The sequence below is a fragment of the Diabrotica virgifera genome, chromosome 6 (assembly GCF_917563875.1).
Source record: "Diabrotica virgifera virgifera chromosome 6, PGI_DIABVI_V3a".
In the NCBI taxonomy this organism is placed as follows: domain Eukaryota; kingdom Metazoa; phylum Arthropoda; class Insecta; order Coleoptera; family Chrysomelidae; genus Diabrotica; species Diabrotica virgifera.
Genome location: NC_065448.1, coordinates 138,233,105 through 138,250,104, shown reverse-complemented (window position 1 = coordinate 138,250,104; position 17,000 = coordinate 138,233,105). Strand labels below are relative to the sequence as shown.

The window sequence follows — 17,000 nt, the reverse complement described above, 5'->3', positions numbered from 1 at the left end:
AAGAGCGGCAACAAACGTAATAGATACCAGATCCAGGAGGGGAGCGATATGCGGCTCAGATCACTTTCTTCTACAAATAAAATTTAGATGCCGTATAAATAGACAGGAGAAGGACAAACACATAAAAACAGAAAAATTAAACCTAGTAAACCTGAAAACTCCAGAAATAAAAAAACGATTTCGAGGAGAACTAAATAGAGAACTCCTAAAACAGAGAGAGGAAACAATACAAGAAGAATGGAATAAGATTAAAAGAATAACATGGGAAACGGCTAAAAGAGTGATAGGAACTAAAAAAAATCAAAGAAAAGAGCTTTGGTTTGATGAAGTATGTAAACAAGCAATAGACAAAAGAAATGAACTATACGTGCAGTACACGCAAAGAACACGAGATTGACGTGAAAAATTTGAAGAACAACGAAGAAAGTCGGACAAAATATGCAGAAGAAAGAAGAGGAGATACGAAAACGACCAAATACTAAGAATGGAGGAAGATTTCAATCAGGGTGACACTAGAGGAGCTTATAAATTCCTGAAACCACTCAGAGAGGTATATAAACCACGCACTAATCTTTTTAGAAATAGCGAAGGACAAATTATCAGTGACGATGCAGCAATAAAAGTAGGTTGGAAAAACTATTTCGAGGGTCTGCTTACAGAGCAAGCACAAACAAACACAGCCCATGCAGTGCCTGATATCGAGAAAGCAGATCAGAACCAAAATAATGAACTGACAAACCCATCCACAAGACAAGAGATATTTGATACCATTAAAGCACTGAAAAATAATAAATCCACAGGGATTGACAACATACCAGCTGAAATTCTCAGGATTGGAGGACACACATTGATAGATACAATTCCATAAACTCATAAGACTGTAGAACAAACGTTTGTTGTAGAAAAATATAGCAAATACAAAATAAGTGATTGATGTGATCGTTCATGGGTATTCTTTCATTTTTCCGACTGTAGATTCCGTAAACTCATAAGAGACGTATGGAACACAGGGAGACAAACTGAGCTATAATTGTAGAGACATATCCTTACTCTGTGAGTTATAAGGTGTTTACGTGGATCATAAACCGAAGATTAAGCCACTTCACAGAACAAATCATAGGAGAACACCAGGCCGGATGCAGACCAGGACAGTCTACTATTGACCAGCTGTTCAACGTTAAACAAATATTAGCTAAAGCCTGGGAGCACGGCATAAATATCTACCAAATCTTTGTAGATTTTCGACAAGCCTATGATAACTTATAGAAACATATTATTGTGCTTAGTTGACTATGCTATAGAATACAGTGGAGTCTCTCTATAACAAACACAGATATTACGAGGTTTCGCTTATAACGAGGTACACTAGATGCCCCATGAAATTCCTATTGAACTATAACACCTCTATAACGAGGCATATTTGGTTATGACGAGGAAAAATGAAAGCGAAGAATATGTTTCTTTACCTGTTTTTTAGCACAGTAATGGCTATAAATAACTACCCCAACTGCCTGTATATAGAAATACCCAACATCTGTGTTATTATCGAGGCCAGTGCTGTAATAAACTTCACCGCCTGTAATAAACTTATTCCTTTATATCAACCGATATTGAATATTGTAGGAAATTTAAGATTTACATCTCATTGTTCAGGTCGACCATGGACACTTAATAAACTACGTAAGAGGCATCAACTCATTTCAATATTATTGTTGTTTGATATAACGAGATCCGCTTACAACGAGGTAATTAGTTCGCCATTTCAGTTCTCGTTATAGAGGGAGTCTACTGTATTAGATATACACAATTAGATTTTACAAATGTTCAGAAAAAAACTATGTTCATAAATCTGATTTTGAATTCTAAGATTGGTTTGGCCTGAGTAAGATCGGGCGCAGTCTGCAGAAGGAATTTCATGTTTTAAGTAATTTCGTGTTGTTCATTTGGAATGTTGTCTTTGAATGATTGGACAAGAGGTGCAAGTTTTTATTGGGGAGTAAATATTGTCTTTATTCCTCTTGATTTAAGGATGTTATCGATATTGTCAGTGACATCTTTGATGTAGGGAAGAAAAGCTTTCATATGATGAGCGTTTGGATAAAGCCTTGTCCTAAGGAAGAGTGCGGATCTACTTGCATCATGACAAAGGAGCATTGATCTAAAAACAAGGGTATTAATGACAATGAATTTGTGAAGGGGGGTGATGAGTGTTGATATGCAAATAGCGGTTGGTATGGGTGGGTTTTCGGTAAACAGAGTGATGAAAACCTTGCAATAAAAAAAACTCTACTTATATGTAATATGCGTGACATTATTGTTTGTCTTCTTCTTCTTCTTCTTCTTCTTCTTCCTCTTTATACGCAATTATGCTTGTTCATTGGCGGATTCATACCTCTATGAAAGGTTGTCACTCCATCTTTTGCGCGGTCGGCCGACACTTCTACCAATTGGTGATTATCTCTTGCCATTTTGACAACACGTGTCTTCCCCATTCTGGTTATGTGGTTGTTCCATTCTTTTTTTCTATTTAGTGTCCATTTGTTTATACACTGTACATTACATTGTCTTCTGTCTTCACTCCCCTTTTGATCTCTCAGTTTTCTATTTCCTGTAATTCTTCTCAGTACTCTTACTCTGCCGTTTGCAGTAGTCTTTGTGTTGTGGCTGTATCGGGTCTTGTTTCTGATGCATATTATGTCATTAATGGTCTTACACTGGCTTTATAAATTCTTGACTTCATCTCAGTGTTAATATGTCGGTTTCGCCACTTAGTGTTATTAAGGCATGCTGCCAGTCTATTTGCTTTTTGTACTTGCTTTCTCACTTCTTTGTCCAGGTCCATTATCCTTTGTCCATTATTGTTTGTAAACCCTTTAAATGCCTGTCCCGTTCTTCCGTCGCATGTGTGAAGGTATGGTCAGAATATATTCGACTTCTATTAGGCTATTAGATGATTCTTAAGTCTCTAATATCTAAGCCCACTAAATCGATGTCTATTAGATAAACCTGATAAAATGGCCTAGTCAAATCTTAGAATATTAATGTCAAAGAGGAAGACACTGCGAGATATTTTTTACTGATGATTTTTTACTTTGTATATTCGAATACCATCTTTTGTATATGTCTTGATATATTTTTTATTTCGTTTCCAGAAGAAACACCACTTAGCGAAGAATTCGGAGATTCTATTAGAATGCTTGTGCTACTAGAAAACGGAAAACAAAGACTCATAACGTTTACGCCACTAAAAGAAGCGTGCACCATTCAAGAAATTTTGGAAAACGTTAACGTTCCTTTCAGCCTAGACACCAACATACAAGTCATGAAAACGAACTCTGAAGGCCTTGATTATATTGTGACTGTTGGAAATATGGCTAAGACTCGATTTGGGGTAATATTTTAACAATACGATTCGTTTTCTACTTCGATATATTTATGTATTGACTTGTTAATTACAGCTGGACTGTATCATCGGTACATCATCGTCGCCACAGGAGGCTACACCCGTACACACACAGGAAGATCAATATCAAGTACAACAGCCTCAAACGCATGATGCATCCTCAACCACACAGAAAAATCTACCAGAACCACCAAAGTCTCCAGTACCACCGCCAATGAAGGAAACCCCTAAGCATGTTAAAGGTAAGTAAATATTTTTGAACAGTTATCAAAACGTCTGGGATAATTGCTATCGTATTTCAGGTATGCTGGCGGTATGTGAGTGTTGTGGGTTCTTGTCGGAGGATTTCAACAAGTGTCAGAGATGTTTCAGGAAGCTACCAGATACAGTGAAAGCCATACCCGACCCTAAGACCACTGGGATCGCTGCGAACCCCGCAGGACGAAAACGGGGTATTGCAGCAGTCGCTGTGGCGCAACAACAAAAACACCAGGCGATGCTACAACAGCAGCAACAGGCACAACATTGGCGTCAAACGCATGATGCATCCTCAGCCACACAGAAAAATCCACCAGAACCACCAAAGTCTCCAGTACCACCGCCAGTGAAGGAAACCCCTAAGCGTGTTAAAGGTAAGTAAATATTTTTGAACAGTTATCAAAACGTCTGGGATAATTTCTATCGTATTTCAGGTATGCTGGCGGTATGTGCGTGTTGTGGGTTCTTGTCGGAGGATTTCAACAAGTGTCAGAGATGTTTCAGGAAGCTACCAGATACAGTGAAAGCCATACCTGACCCTAGGACCACTGGAAACGATGGGATCGCTGCGAACCCCGTAGGACAAAAACGGGATATTGCAGCAGTCGCTGTGGCGCAACAACAAAAACACCAGGCGATGCTACAACAGCAGCAGCAACAGGCACAACTGGGGCAACAACAGAAGACTACTTCGGGTAAGTATTCTTTATTTACATTATTTTTTCGTCTCCAAGTCCGAAATACGCTGTCAAAGTGATATTTTACGTCGAACTCTGTCGGGTAATGTGACATTTTATATGAAACATGATAAATTTTACAGGAAAAATAACATTTTATGTTAAAACGTGGTATATAGAGTGAAACATTTTGTATGAAATGTGACTGAACTTGGCATTTTGCGTAGAACGTGACATCTTACGTCAAAATATGTCATGTAATGTGATGTTTTATGATAAATATGACATGGAGCTTAACATTTTTTGTGATATGTGACAAAATGCAGCAATATTAAAAATTGTATGTGAAATAAATGATCGAATAATCAAAATAACCTCAAACGCTAAACCAGTCAAAATGCACATTATACAGGTATACTGTGATGAGTGCGCTAATAACCGCCAAAATAGCGTAAAAGACGGAAACCATATGAAGTTGTGAGATAAAAAGAGATGAAACTAGTAGAGGTGGGAAATTTAGTGATAGAAACCTATGAATTTATATAATATTAATTGTTTCCCACCTTTAGACGTATCGGACGAGTTTGGCAACTACCACTATGACAGTGACAGTTTTAGTTGACATACTCCTCTGATACGTCTAAAGGTAGGAAACGATCAATATAATGTAAATTTATAGGTTTCTATCGCTAAATTTCCAACCTTTACTAGTTTCATCTCTTTTTATCTCACAACTTAATGTTTTCCATCTTTTCGTTATTTTGCAGGTTATTAGCGCGCTCATCACTGTATATGCCAACATCCGAAGCGGCAGAAGATATTGTAGAAGATGCATACCACCTGATACATGAAATCATATTATGTAACATTCGTAAGAAAAAAACCAAAAATGATAATAGGAGAAATGCAAAAATAGGCAAAACTAACATAAAGGACCATTTGAAAGGAACGGCAGGTGAGCATGGTTTAGGCTAGCAAAATGACAGAAGTGAACATCTCCTTCAGTGTGACATCGATAACGATTTTAGTTTTTTAAACAGTTTTAGATTTAAACACAATGTTTAAATATCATCCGCGAATATTATCAACATGTTCTTCGCCTAGATGACGATACACAAACCAAATAGATTATATTCTTGTCATTAAAAGACGGAGAAGCTCAGTAATCAATGTGAAAACAAATCCAGCAGCAAATTTTTGGTTCCGACCACAAAATGTTACAAGGAGAATTTCGCATTAAGTTACACAGTAAAACAATTACAAATAAAAGACAAAAATTGACCTACCAGTGACTACAGGAGACCCTGGCAAAACGTTAGAATACACAAAGAAGTGGATCACTGAAGCTATCAACAGCACATACCCCAAAGAAAAAATAGGTAGAAAGAAATATTTGATGACTGAAGAGACTCTCACAGAAAACTTAGAAAAGCCACATCAAATTCAGCACACAAAGTAATAGAGATAGGCACCAAAAATACAACTATAAAACACTTATGCAGAATGGATAAAAATAATTATATTAAAAACATATTGTGTGCACAACTGGTGGAACATCTTTGTGTGCCGTGCTTGTTTTCAAGCGTTGACTATCGTCGTAGTAACAAGCTGATGAAATGTTTCTCGGTCGGCAGCTATATGAAACAATTCCTCGACCGTTAGACACGGTGGAACATGCTGACCACCAAGAATCTAGAGAACTTTTCTCAAAAGTCAAATATTTAGCGAGAGAATTCAAACAGCAAACACAGGTCATTAAGGCCATTGGTACATAATTCGCAAATATTTTACGGCTATCCCTACTTTTTCTGTCTTTACACGGCAAATTACGTGTAGTAAAATTCACACTGGTATGGATATGTAAACATTACTATAGTATTTTTACTACAAAAGCAAGATTACGTAGGTCAAAATTTCTGACGTAAAAGCACTGTCAAAACATTAGAATGTGACTTTTCATCATGGCCACGTTAATGTCATTACTTGTCAGATATGTTTCTTTGTTTTTGTTTACTATAAAAATAATATCTATAATTCTTTATTCTAATTAATGATGTCAATCGGATTTCATCTATTGCCGAAATATATTAATCATATGCCAAAATATTTGTTAATGTTAACGAAAATAATTATATTCCACAACATCAACTCTAGAATTGAAATTTGTGTAGCACAGCTAAAATACGACACCAACACGGAACTGCCCGATCTTGTATAAGCGTCCACATGGTATTTTAATAAGAAAAACGTAATCGCGATTACATTGAGAATTTTAGAATTACATATATTAATTAAATAACCAAAAACATTTATTATTATCCATAATATAAATTTTCTAAAAGAATTATTTAAGTTCAATATTCCAAAAAATAATAATTTTAGTTAAATATTTTAGACATTCGTACGCTACTCATACATTCAAACGCAAATGACAGTTTAGTCACGTTCAGTGTTGCTGGTTGGGGTCAATTATGCTGTGAGCTGTGAAATAATCTATTTTAATGATGATACCTACACTATGATAATATTGTTGTTAATTAATATATTTCGGCAAGTAATGAAAACCAATTGACATCATTAATTAGAATAAATAATTATAGATATTATTTTTATAGTACACAAAAACGAAGAAAAATATCTCTGACAAGTAATGATGTAAACGTGGCCTTGGCAAAAATTCACATTCTAATGTTTTGACAGTGCTCATACCTCAAAAGTTTTGACCTACGTAATCTTGCTTTTGTAGTAAAAATACTATACAATGTCATTCTACTTGAAAATGTCATCATTAACTTAAAGAGATGGCTTTTGAATGTTCTTGGGATAACCGTTATTTATTGTATAATTGCAAATTATTAATTCAGTTAATAAATGTGATTATTTCATTCATAGGAGATTCTGACCAATAGAAAGCTACAGAAATCTAAATTAAATTGATAATTTTTGATAATTTCCCGTCGTCAAGTATATTACGTCAGATGCCCTTCGTTGCTATGAAAAAATACATTCAGTGACATTAATGACAATTAATGTTTTAAAAATTATAAAAGTGATGACTTTCAACCGTAAAAGATTTATAACAACTGTGTGTTTAATTGTACTAATTTGTACTTACATAAATAAATAAGTATATTCAAATGGGAAATAAGCCACAATTTTACCTAAAAATGATTTTATTAACGTTTCGACGCCCAAGTCGGGTGTCGTTGTCAAAATACAAAATAATACTAAATAAACAAAAATGTTGTTGCTTAGTAAAAAATTCTTCTAATAATTTATTTAGTCTGACTCATTTATATCGGCAATTCAGACACGTATTATACATTTTAAAGTAGACGACTTTAAAATGATATTGCCAATATTGATGAGTTGCGTTCCTGGGACGACTTTACTAAAAGATAGTTCATTCGATTACATGAAATCAATCCCAACTCAACAATATCCGCCACAAAAAATCATAGCATGTGATCTGTCTTTAAAAAGACAACCAAATGCAACGGTTGCAATGAAATTCTCGCGTTAGAGATTCCATAGTAAATCACGAGGGAAAACCAGGAAAAAACCTCGTGATACTATCCCGACATCGTAAGTATTTGGGTTTACGTTTAGTTTACTCTTAAAACCAATACCAAATTCTGACTTGATATTTTAAATTTTAAATAATACTAAAATACTAAATATGTACTAACGTTACTGATTTACTAATTGTGGTATTTTCTTTCTATTGACTTACTCCTTTAATATGGGTAACCACATCCTACTGCATTCTACCGAGGAATTTGCGACACAATTGGTTTCATTTAGCATAATTAGAGCCGCTTCTTTGATTTTTCTCTTTTTACTATCTGCTTCTTTTAGGACTATACTTGAATCTCTCAACTGAACTCTATGTTCATTATCCCATGCGTGTTGACATATTTGAGATCTATCAAATTCTCTATTTTTTATATAAGACTGATGTTCATTTACTCTAACGTCTAATGGTCTTGACGGTTCACCTATATAAAACTGTTCGCATTCACAAGGTATTTTATAAATACAATTCTTTGTTCTTTCTTGTTCACTGTTAGGTTTAGTTTTAGATAGAATAGATCTCAATGTGTTTGTTGTTTTGAATGTTGTTGATATGTTGAATTTATTTCCTATTGTTTTAAGTTTCTCGGATAGTTCTTTTACATATGGTATTGATATTTTCCTCGTATTATTTCTTGTGAATGTTGTAGGATCCCGATGTTGTTCTGTTCCATTCGATCCAATCTTGAGAATTCCTTATTTATAAACGATATGGGATAATCATTTTTTAATAAAACAGATGTTAACAATTGTTTTTCTTCTAAAAATGAATTTTCGTTAGAACAAGTAATTTTAGCTCTATCATATAAGGATTTAATGATTCCCTTTTTAACGTTGATGTTATGATTTGATTTGTAATTGAGATATCTGTTGGTGTGTGTTGGTTTTCTATAGACTTGAGTCTCATATCCAGTATCCTTCTTTGAGACCAAAACATCGAGGAAAGGTAGGGTGTTATTGTATTCCTTTTAATAAATAATATTTATACATAAATAAATTACAATAAAATTTTGGTTTTGAACAGTTTTATTCATGAAATAATCGCAACAAATTGCACTCGATCTCTAAAATTAATATAGAATTTTAGACCTCTTGTGCAATTACTACTGATAATTTTTTCACTAACTATCTGTTCAGTGATAATAATAATTTATATGTACAACAAAAAGTAATACTCAATCGAGAAAAGAGGAAAAGTGTTAAAGTGATTTTTTAATAATATATTGTTACTATGGAACGCTTACAATTTTGAACATCTTTAACAACAAAATACTTGGATCACAGAATATATTATCCTGATGTATTCTTTGCTTTGATCTTCCACAAATAATACACAATAAATAAACTTTTTATTAAGTTCACGTCTTAAATCAATTATATATCAAATACACTATATATCAATAATATTTAATCAACAACTCAAAATATTCCCGATGCCACGTCATATATTTAAAACTGTCACTGATTGTCACGGCCTGACTGACAATATTCTATTCGACTGAGTGCGTTGTAAGACAAAGATAGATTTGGAAACTATTACCACGGACATGATGTCCGTTTTTTTTTTCGAATACTGAAAAAACTAATAAATACTTTTAAAAAATTTAAACGCAGAATGAAAGACTAAATTATTACCGAGGGCCGAAAGTTCCTTAGAATAAATAAAAAGTTTATTTTGAATGAGATATTTGAAATTAAAAATCACACTAAATTTTCTCTTAGTTTTTCACTTCTGTAACTTATTAAAATAAACATTATAGAAGTTCTCAGGGACTTTCGGCCCTCACTAATAACGTAATCTTTCATTCTGCGTTTAAATTTTTTAAAAATACTTAATAGTTTTCTCAGGATTCGAAAAAAATGAATCCCCATTTGAATAGCATTGCAGCCGAAAATACGTACCCATCCTCTTAAAGATAATAGTGGAAATAGCATAACAAATCGAGAAGGTATCAGCGGTATGGTAACAATAATGTAAAATACTATTCTCTACCAAAGATCCAGATAATTGTACAGAGAAAAGAAGTTATGAAAAAGAACCACAAATACTGAAATTTGAAATTGAGGCGGCAATAAAGAAGCAAATATAGAAGCCAGTAAATCAGAAGAGGAAGATGTAATAACAGCTGAAACACTCAAAGAAATGGGAGAGGTAGAACTGATGTAATGCTTAGAATCTGCAATGAAATCTGGGATGACTGAGGTAGATATACTCACGTTTATTCCCATATATAAAAAAGGTTCACTGACAGATTGCAACAAGTTCTAGAAGAATTTATATTAGCAGTTGAAACAACACTAAAGTCAACATATTTTATATATAAAAACAAAATATTCCAACAAACAGATGGATGCGCTATGGGTGCTAGCATATCAAGTGCTATCGCTCAACTAGTTTTAGAACACCTGGAAGAAATTGTTCTAAATAAAATAGATTTCGATATACCGTTTTTCTATCGATATATAGACGACTGTTTGACTGCAGCTCCAGAGGATAAACTGGATATTTTGCTAAAGGAAATTAAATAACTTTCACCAGAAACTAAATTTCACATTAGAAATCGAAAAAAATTGTCAAATCAATTTTCTTGATCTGACTCTACATAGAAACAATAGCACCATAACTATTTCATGGTATACCAAAAAAACATGGTCGTCGAGATATCTAAATTTTAACTCCCACCATCCTTTATCTCAAAAAAAATCAGTAGTTATCGGTCTCGCCGACAGAGCTATGAAATTGTCCGATCCTATCAATAGACCTCAGGCCATAGAAAAAGCAAAAACAGCACTGGCACTCAATTCATACCCACATCAACTCATCGAAACCACCTTTAAATCGCGATTACATACATTCTATAACAACAGGAACAACAACAAAAATATCAAAGTGAAGAAGAATTACATGTCTCTTCCTTATATAAAAGGGTTATCGGAACAACTTGCAAATCTCCTATCCAAACATAATATTACAGTTGCACATAAAGGGTACAATCTCTTAAAAAGGAATTATACACAACTAAAAGCGAAAACTCCTCAATTAAAAAAATCGCATGTTGTATATGAGATCCCCTGCTCAAATTGCGATGGGGTATATATTGGACAAACCAGTCAGCTACTGAACTCAAGAATACGTTCTCACAAATATGATAAAAAAAACTCAACAGCCCTCACAAAACATGAAAACGAGAAAAGACAAATCTGATTTTTAAAAAACTAAAATCCTAAAAACTGAACAAAACAGGAAAAAGAGGGAGCTCCTGGAGTCTATAGAGATTAAAAAAAAACAACAACGCCATAAATGATAAAAAAGACGTTAATCAGTTAAACAAGATTTATTTTAATCTAATCTAAAATAAATAAAAGAAAATTTTAGCACGCCCATGACATGATAGCAACCTACTGATTAAGTGATAAATCAAACATCAACCAATATCACACTGATTTTGACACTATATCTTAAGTAATGACATAGTGGGTATATTCCTGTTTTAACATTGTTTTAAATTTGTGACGTCTATTTGTGTACCTAGTTGTTTCACAACCAACTTTGCATGCATGGTAAGTCAACTTTTTTACATTGTTTGTATTATATCCTTGATAAAATGTTTTTTTAGTCATGTATTTCTTGAAAAAGGCATGGATTCCTGCCGAAACGTCGAAATAAAAATGTCATAACATCATAGATATCCCTATTTTTTATATGAACCTAAGCCCAAGAAATTCTTTAAATAATAATAATAATATATATATATATATATATATATATATATATATATATATATATATATATATATATATATATATATATATATATATATATATATATATATATATATTTGTACAAATATTTTCGACCGTACTGTGTTATAGTGGTTTGAAGTTTCAGCAATTCGGTCATGTGAAATAAAATTCTATTTGTTATTTCTCAATATTTCGTCACACTTTTGTGACTTCTTCAGGAGAAAACTGTAAATTTATTAAGATTAGAAATTAACAAAAGCTAAATATTTAGTTACTTACAACTATAAGAGTATTAATTTAGATTTTTTTGAACATATCGTAAGGGACATTGACTTAATTTTGATTTTGACATTTATTATTTCGGAGTTATGGTAACTGTAATAAATTTTATTTTCATAGAATATTGTCTGATATTTAAAATTCTTTTTTTAATAATGAATAGGTCAAAGTAAACCAAAGAAAATATTAACGGAATTTTAAGGTGGAAAAGTATGATTAATAGTAGAAAAATTTTAGAAAGGGACTAGAGTATATTAAATTGATCTATAAAATGTAAGTGATGGTACATAGTGAGTTAGTATAAGGCTGATATTTTTAGAAATTAAATAAAAATTAAGATGGATTAATTATTAGATGAATAATTGAGTAATTTGTTTGAATTTTTACACTTTTTGAAAATATTTTAAAGGTTATTTATTATTTAGAATGTTACAGTAGATATTACTCAAATGGTTAGTATCAGTCTTATAATTAATAGATTCTGGAGTTTTGATAATATGTACCATCTCAAGGAAGAGTCGTTTTTTATAATAACATTTTTTAATTATTTAAAATTAATAATTTTTTTGTAACATTCTAAATAATAAATAACCTTTAAAATATTTTCAAAAAGTGTAAAAATTCAAACAAATTACTCAATTATTCATCTAATAATTAATCCATCTTAATTTTTATTTAATTTCTAAAAATATCAGCCTTATACTAACTCACTATGTACCATCACTTACATTTTATAGATCAATTTAATATACTCTAGTCCCTTTCTAAAATTTTTCTACTATTAATCATACTTTTCCACCTTAAAATTCCGTTAATATTTTCTTTGGTTTACTTTGACCTATTCATTATTAAAAAAAGAATTTTAAATATCAGACAATATTCTATGAAAATAAAATTTATTACAGTTACCATAACTCCGAAATAATAAATGTCAAAATCAAAATTAAGTCAATGTCCCTTACGATATGTTCAAAAAAATCTAAATTAATACTCTTATAGTTGTAAGTAACTAAATATTTAGCTTTTGTTAATTTCTAATCTTAATAAATTTACAGTTTTCTCCTGAAGAAGTCACAAAAGTGTGACGAAATATTGAGAAATAACAAATAGAATTTTATTTCACATGACCGAATTGCTGAAACTTCAAACCACTATATATATATATATATATATATATATATATATATATATATATATATATATATATATATATATACGTCTTCATATCAAGGCGAGATCCGACTAAATCGAGGACAACCCGAGATCCACCAATAGGAAATTAATTATTGGAGTATATTGTTCATAAGTATCTTTATAATTAACATATTAATCATGGCACACTTAGAGGGGAAAAGATTTTTGTACTTAAATTTTTCTGATAAATTTACAGCGAAACGAGATCCGTCGCTGAAAAGTAAAGGGGAGGACTTATATACGAAATTTTAGATATTTACCGTTCAACGCGAGATCACACACTGATGCCAGCTCTAAAGAGTATTCGTCGAGCGGTTGGAGCTCGTGTTGTATTGTATATTTCCCACGATATAAAGATATATAATGGGCGTAACTTTTAAGTATCGCTTCTTTTGTGTCTTTAAAGTCTACGATTGACCTTTCAGAAAGTCCCTTAGTTTTATTACATACATAAGGGTGTGAAAAAAGAAAAAGAATACTTGGCAAATAATAACCATTTAATAATGATAATTATTTGCAATACAATATTTTAAAACTATACATTAATATTCTTAAAAAACACTTACTACGAAACCAAAATGTAATTATTATATTCTTAAATAATACAAATTGTTACAAAATAATTATTTAAATGATTGCTTGTTTTAAAAATACATTACAAGAAAGTAAAATTTTTTATAAATATTATTAAAGTTTAAAAAATAAAATAACGCAATATGTAATAATTATTTGATAGTTAAAAAATGATTTAAATAAAATGATTTAAAAGATAAAAAGAAACACACATAATTTTCAGGGTCAACTCCTAATTGCATGAAAATTTGGATTTAGATTCTACCCATCCCCCACTTCAAAGTTGAATTTGTGCCGTTGATTGCTTTTACTTGGAGGGTGAAAAAATGTACGTTTAAAATAAGTCCGGAAACAGATCTGACTAAGTTTAAGCAACTTTTGTTCTATAGAGTTTTTTTAACTAAGTACTAGGTTAATTTAGTAGTAGGTACTAGAGTCACTTGCGACTAAAAATATTTACTTTTCAACAAAAAAAAAACACGTTTTTCGGCGGTTTTTCGCAAATACTCAAAAAGTAAGTATTATATCGAAAAAATATTCTTGGAAAAAATGTAGCATATAAAAAAAACGAAAAAATGGTATATTCTTAGTCTATAGAACCAGTAAAAGTAAATTTGTAGCTCATAAAAAAGACGATCTTATCCTTCAAATTCCAAATCAAATATTTTAACGTGATACATAGCACCAAAAAATGAAGCTCTTTTCGGGGAAAACCCATTAAAATTTTTTTAAAGTGTTAACAAAAAGCTTTATTTTATTTTATAAAAGTTATATACGGGTAGGAGAGACAACGGAACGAATTTTCGAACGTTTAAACAGACGACATCCCAGATTTACCAATTTCTGGACAATTGATCCAAAGGCTGGATTCTAACAACGAAACAGTTGTGGATTTTCAAGTTTTTAATGAGAGTTATAATGAAAAAACATTAGTGACCTCGAGTATGATGGTTTGGAGAATTTGGCTGGTTATATCTGCCATAAATTGAAGGACTCCAGTATTCAATCCGAAGATGTTTCAACGTACACGTGGGTTGATCATTTGAGTAAGTGTGGTTTATGTAAACCATCAGACACTCTCTTGTCATATATTAAGTAACTGGAGACAATTTTTCCTTCCACATGAATGGTGATTCCATTTTGGTAACTAAAAATTATTTAGAAAACCTTATGTCCAAAAGTGTAACTGTAGACTGTTCTAACAAAGCGAACAAGTTATTTTTTAGGTCTCGGATATACTTCCGAATTAAAGAATTAAACAAGTCTCTTAACAACCTGACATTGCGTAAAAGAAAAATTATGAAAACTGCTACATAGTTGCTGTATGTACGTCTATTTCACATGCACAAAATTTAAATAAAGTGCATGGCATGAAAACTGTAAAACTTATTTTTGTCTTTTCCAAGCCTCTTACTTAAATCTGATGAAATACATTATTTAAAAAGTAAAAAATTTTGTTTTTTTATCAATCCATTAAATTTATGGTTTTATTTTGGGGCTTTTCTTCCCCTTGGTAAAAATTATATTTACTAATGTGTAGGCCAGTAATCAATTTTTGCCAACTAACGAAATATAATAATTTTAGTAGATATCGATTATATGAATATTTTTATTTTCCGGATACCAATATAATCAAGAAACTGGGAACTTTACAAATAACTGAAAATCAATTTAAATAAAAGTAAATAGTTTAATAATTTTCCTCTAAACTATAAAAATCACTTAGTTTCTTTTAGTCATAATTCATTCATTTGCACTATTCTCAAATTTCATTCGCGTTCGTATTACGAACGCATAGACGGGACTATGCTTTACTCTGTTGTTAACGTCATGCGCCAATCGGACGAGCTTACGTAACTAGAATATCAGGGTGTGCATATTTCCGGGTCCCGGTGAATTCGTATCTATTTTAATCCCCATCCTAATTACAGACCAACTGGCAACTCTGGTGCGCAGGTAATTTTTAAATAACGCATTAACTACCGGTGAATTGGTAACTTTCATTTTTTAAGTATTGTTGATAATCTAATATCGGTATTCCAGGTATTTAGCGCTGCACTCCTAGAAAATGGAAAAAATGCCAGAGGAAGTGAAACCGATGATGAAACGAAACGCAAAAGAGAAAACTTGGATGATTGTTTTAATAGAAGTAAAATTAAAAAACGGTCACCAAGCAAAGCAGGCAACGAAAACAAGGAAGACATGGAAAATGTTATGATTACAATAATGAAAGAGCTAATGAATAAAAACGATAAAATGCTTCAGGAAATAAAACAAATAAGGAAAGAATAACAACAAACCAATAAAGAGTTAATGGGTGTAAAAGCAGAGAAACAAAAACTAAAAAAAGAAGTAAAACAGCTACATGAATGAATGGAGCAACTGGAGAAATTTAGCAAAAAGAAAAGCTTGATCGTGACTGGGTTGAAAATAGAAACAAATGATTATAAGAAATTAAAAGAAGAAATGGAAAATTTCAGAGCCCAAGAGTTGCAATACAAATAAAACTAAGAAGTGCAAAAAAAATAGAAGAAACAGTATGCGCAATAGAAACAGAAGCCCTCACGGATAAAATGGAAATCCTAAACAAGAAACGTAAACTAAAACAGCATAAACATCGTATCTATATAAACAACGATTGGACATCGAAAGAAAAAGAAATACAAAAGGAAATAACTAAAATCGCAAAGGACGAAAGAAGCAAAGGTAAGCAAACGAAAATCGGCTACAAGAAATTAATAGTGAATGGCAAAATCTAGATATGGGACGAAGAGAGAGAACAGCTGATAGAAAATTCAAAAAACTAATAAACGAAGAAAAGCGGCTGAAATATGATATTGACATGGCAAAAAAAGACTCGGAAATGCAAACGGTTAACGAAAACAAAATAACGCACACAAAATAAAGAAAGAATCTCAATAAGAAGAAAAGAACAAAACCCATTAGAATGGGCTCTTGGAATATTAGAACCATGCTGGCAGCAGGTAAGATGCAAGAAATAGCTCTTGAAATGAAAAAATACCAACTAGAAATCCTAGCCGTACAGGAAATACGATGGAAGAAAGAAGGAAAAATTGAGAAGAAAAACTTTAGCATGTATTATTCGGGAGAAAACAAACAGGGAACGAATGGTACGGCATTTATGGTGAACAAAAAAATGAGGGAAAAACTGATACAATTCAAAGCAGTTAATGAAAGGATATCTTACATAAGAAAATAAACAAGCCCACATCTCGATAGTCAATTGCTATGCACCCACCGAAGAAGCAAACCAAGAAGATAAAACAGAATTCTAAGAC

General features: G+C 31.9%; 1 protein-coding gene across 1 annotated transcript in view; it reads left to right on the top strand.

Annotated features, from left to right (window-relative positions):
* LOC114344062 (zinc finger protein 160-like) overlaps window positions 1-17,000 on the top strand; it is a 64,631-nt gene that overhangs the window by 38,300 nt on the left and 9,331 nt on the right. The window contains exons 2-5 of the mRNA XM_050654025.1: window positions 3,153-3,391; window positions 3,459-3,645; window positions 3,706-4,035; window positions 4,096-4,356. Of these exons, the coding sequence (XP_050509982.1) occupies window positions 3,153-3,391; window positions 3,459-3,645; window positions 3,706-4,035; window positions 4,096-4,356 (1,017 nt within the window). The remainder of the gene's footprint in view (window positions 1-3,152; window positions 3,392-3,458; window positions 3,646-3,705; window positions 4,036-4,095; window positions 4,357-17,000) is intronic.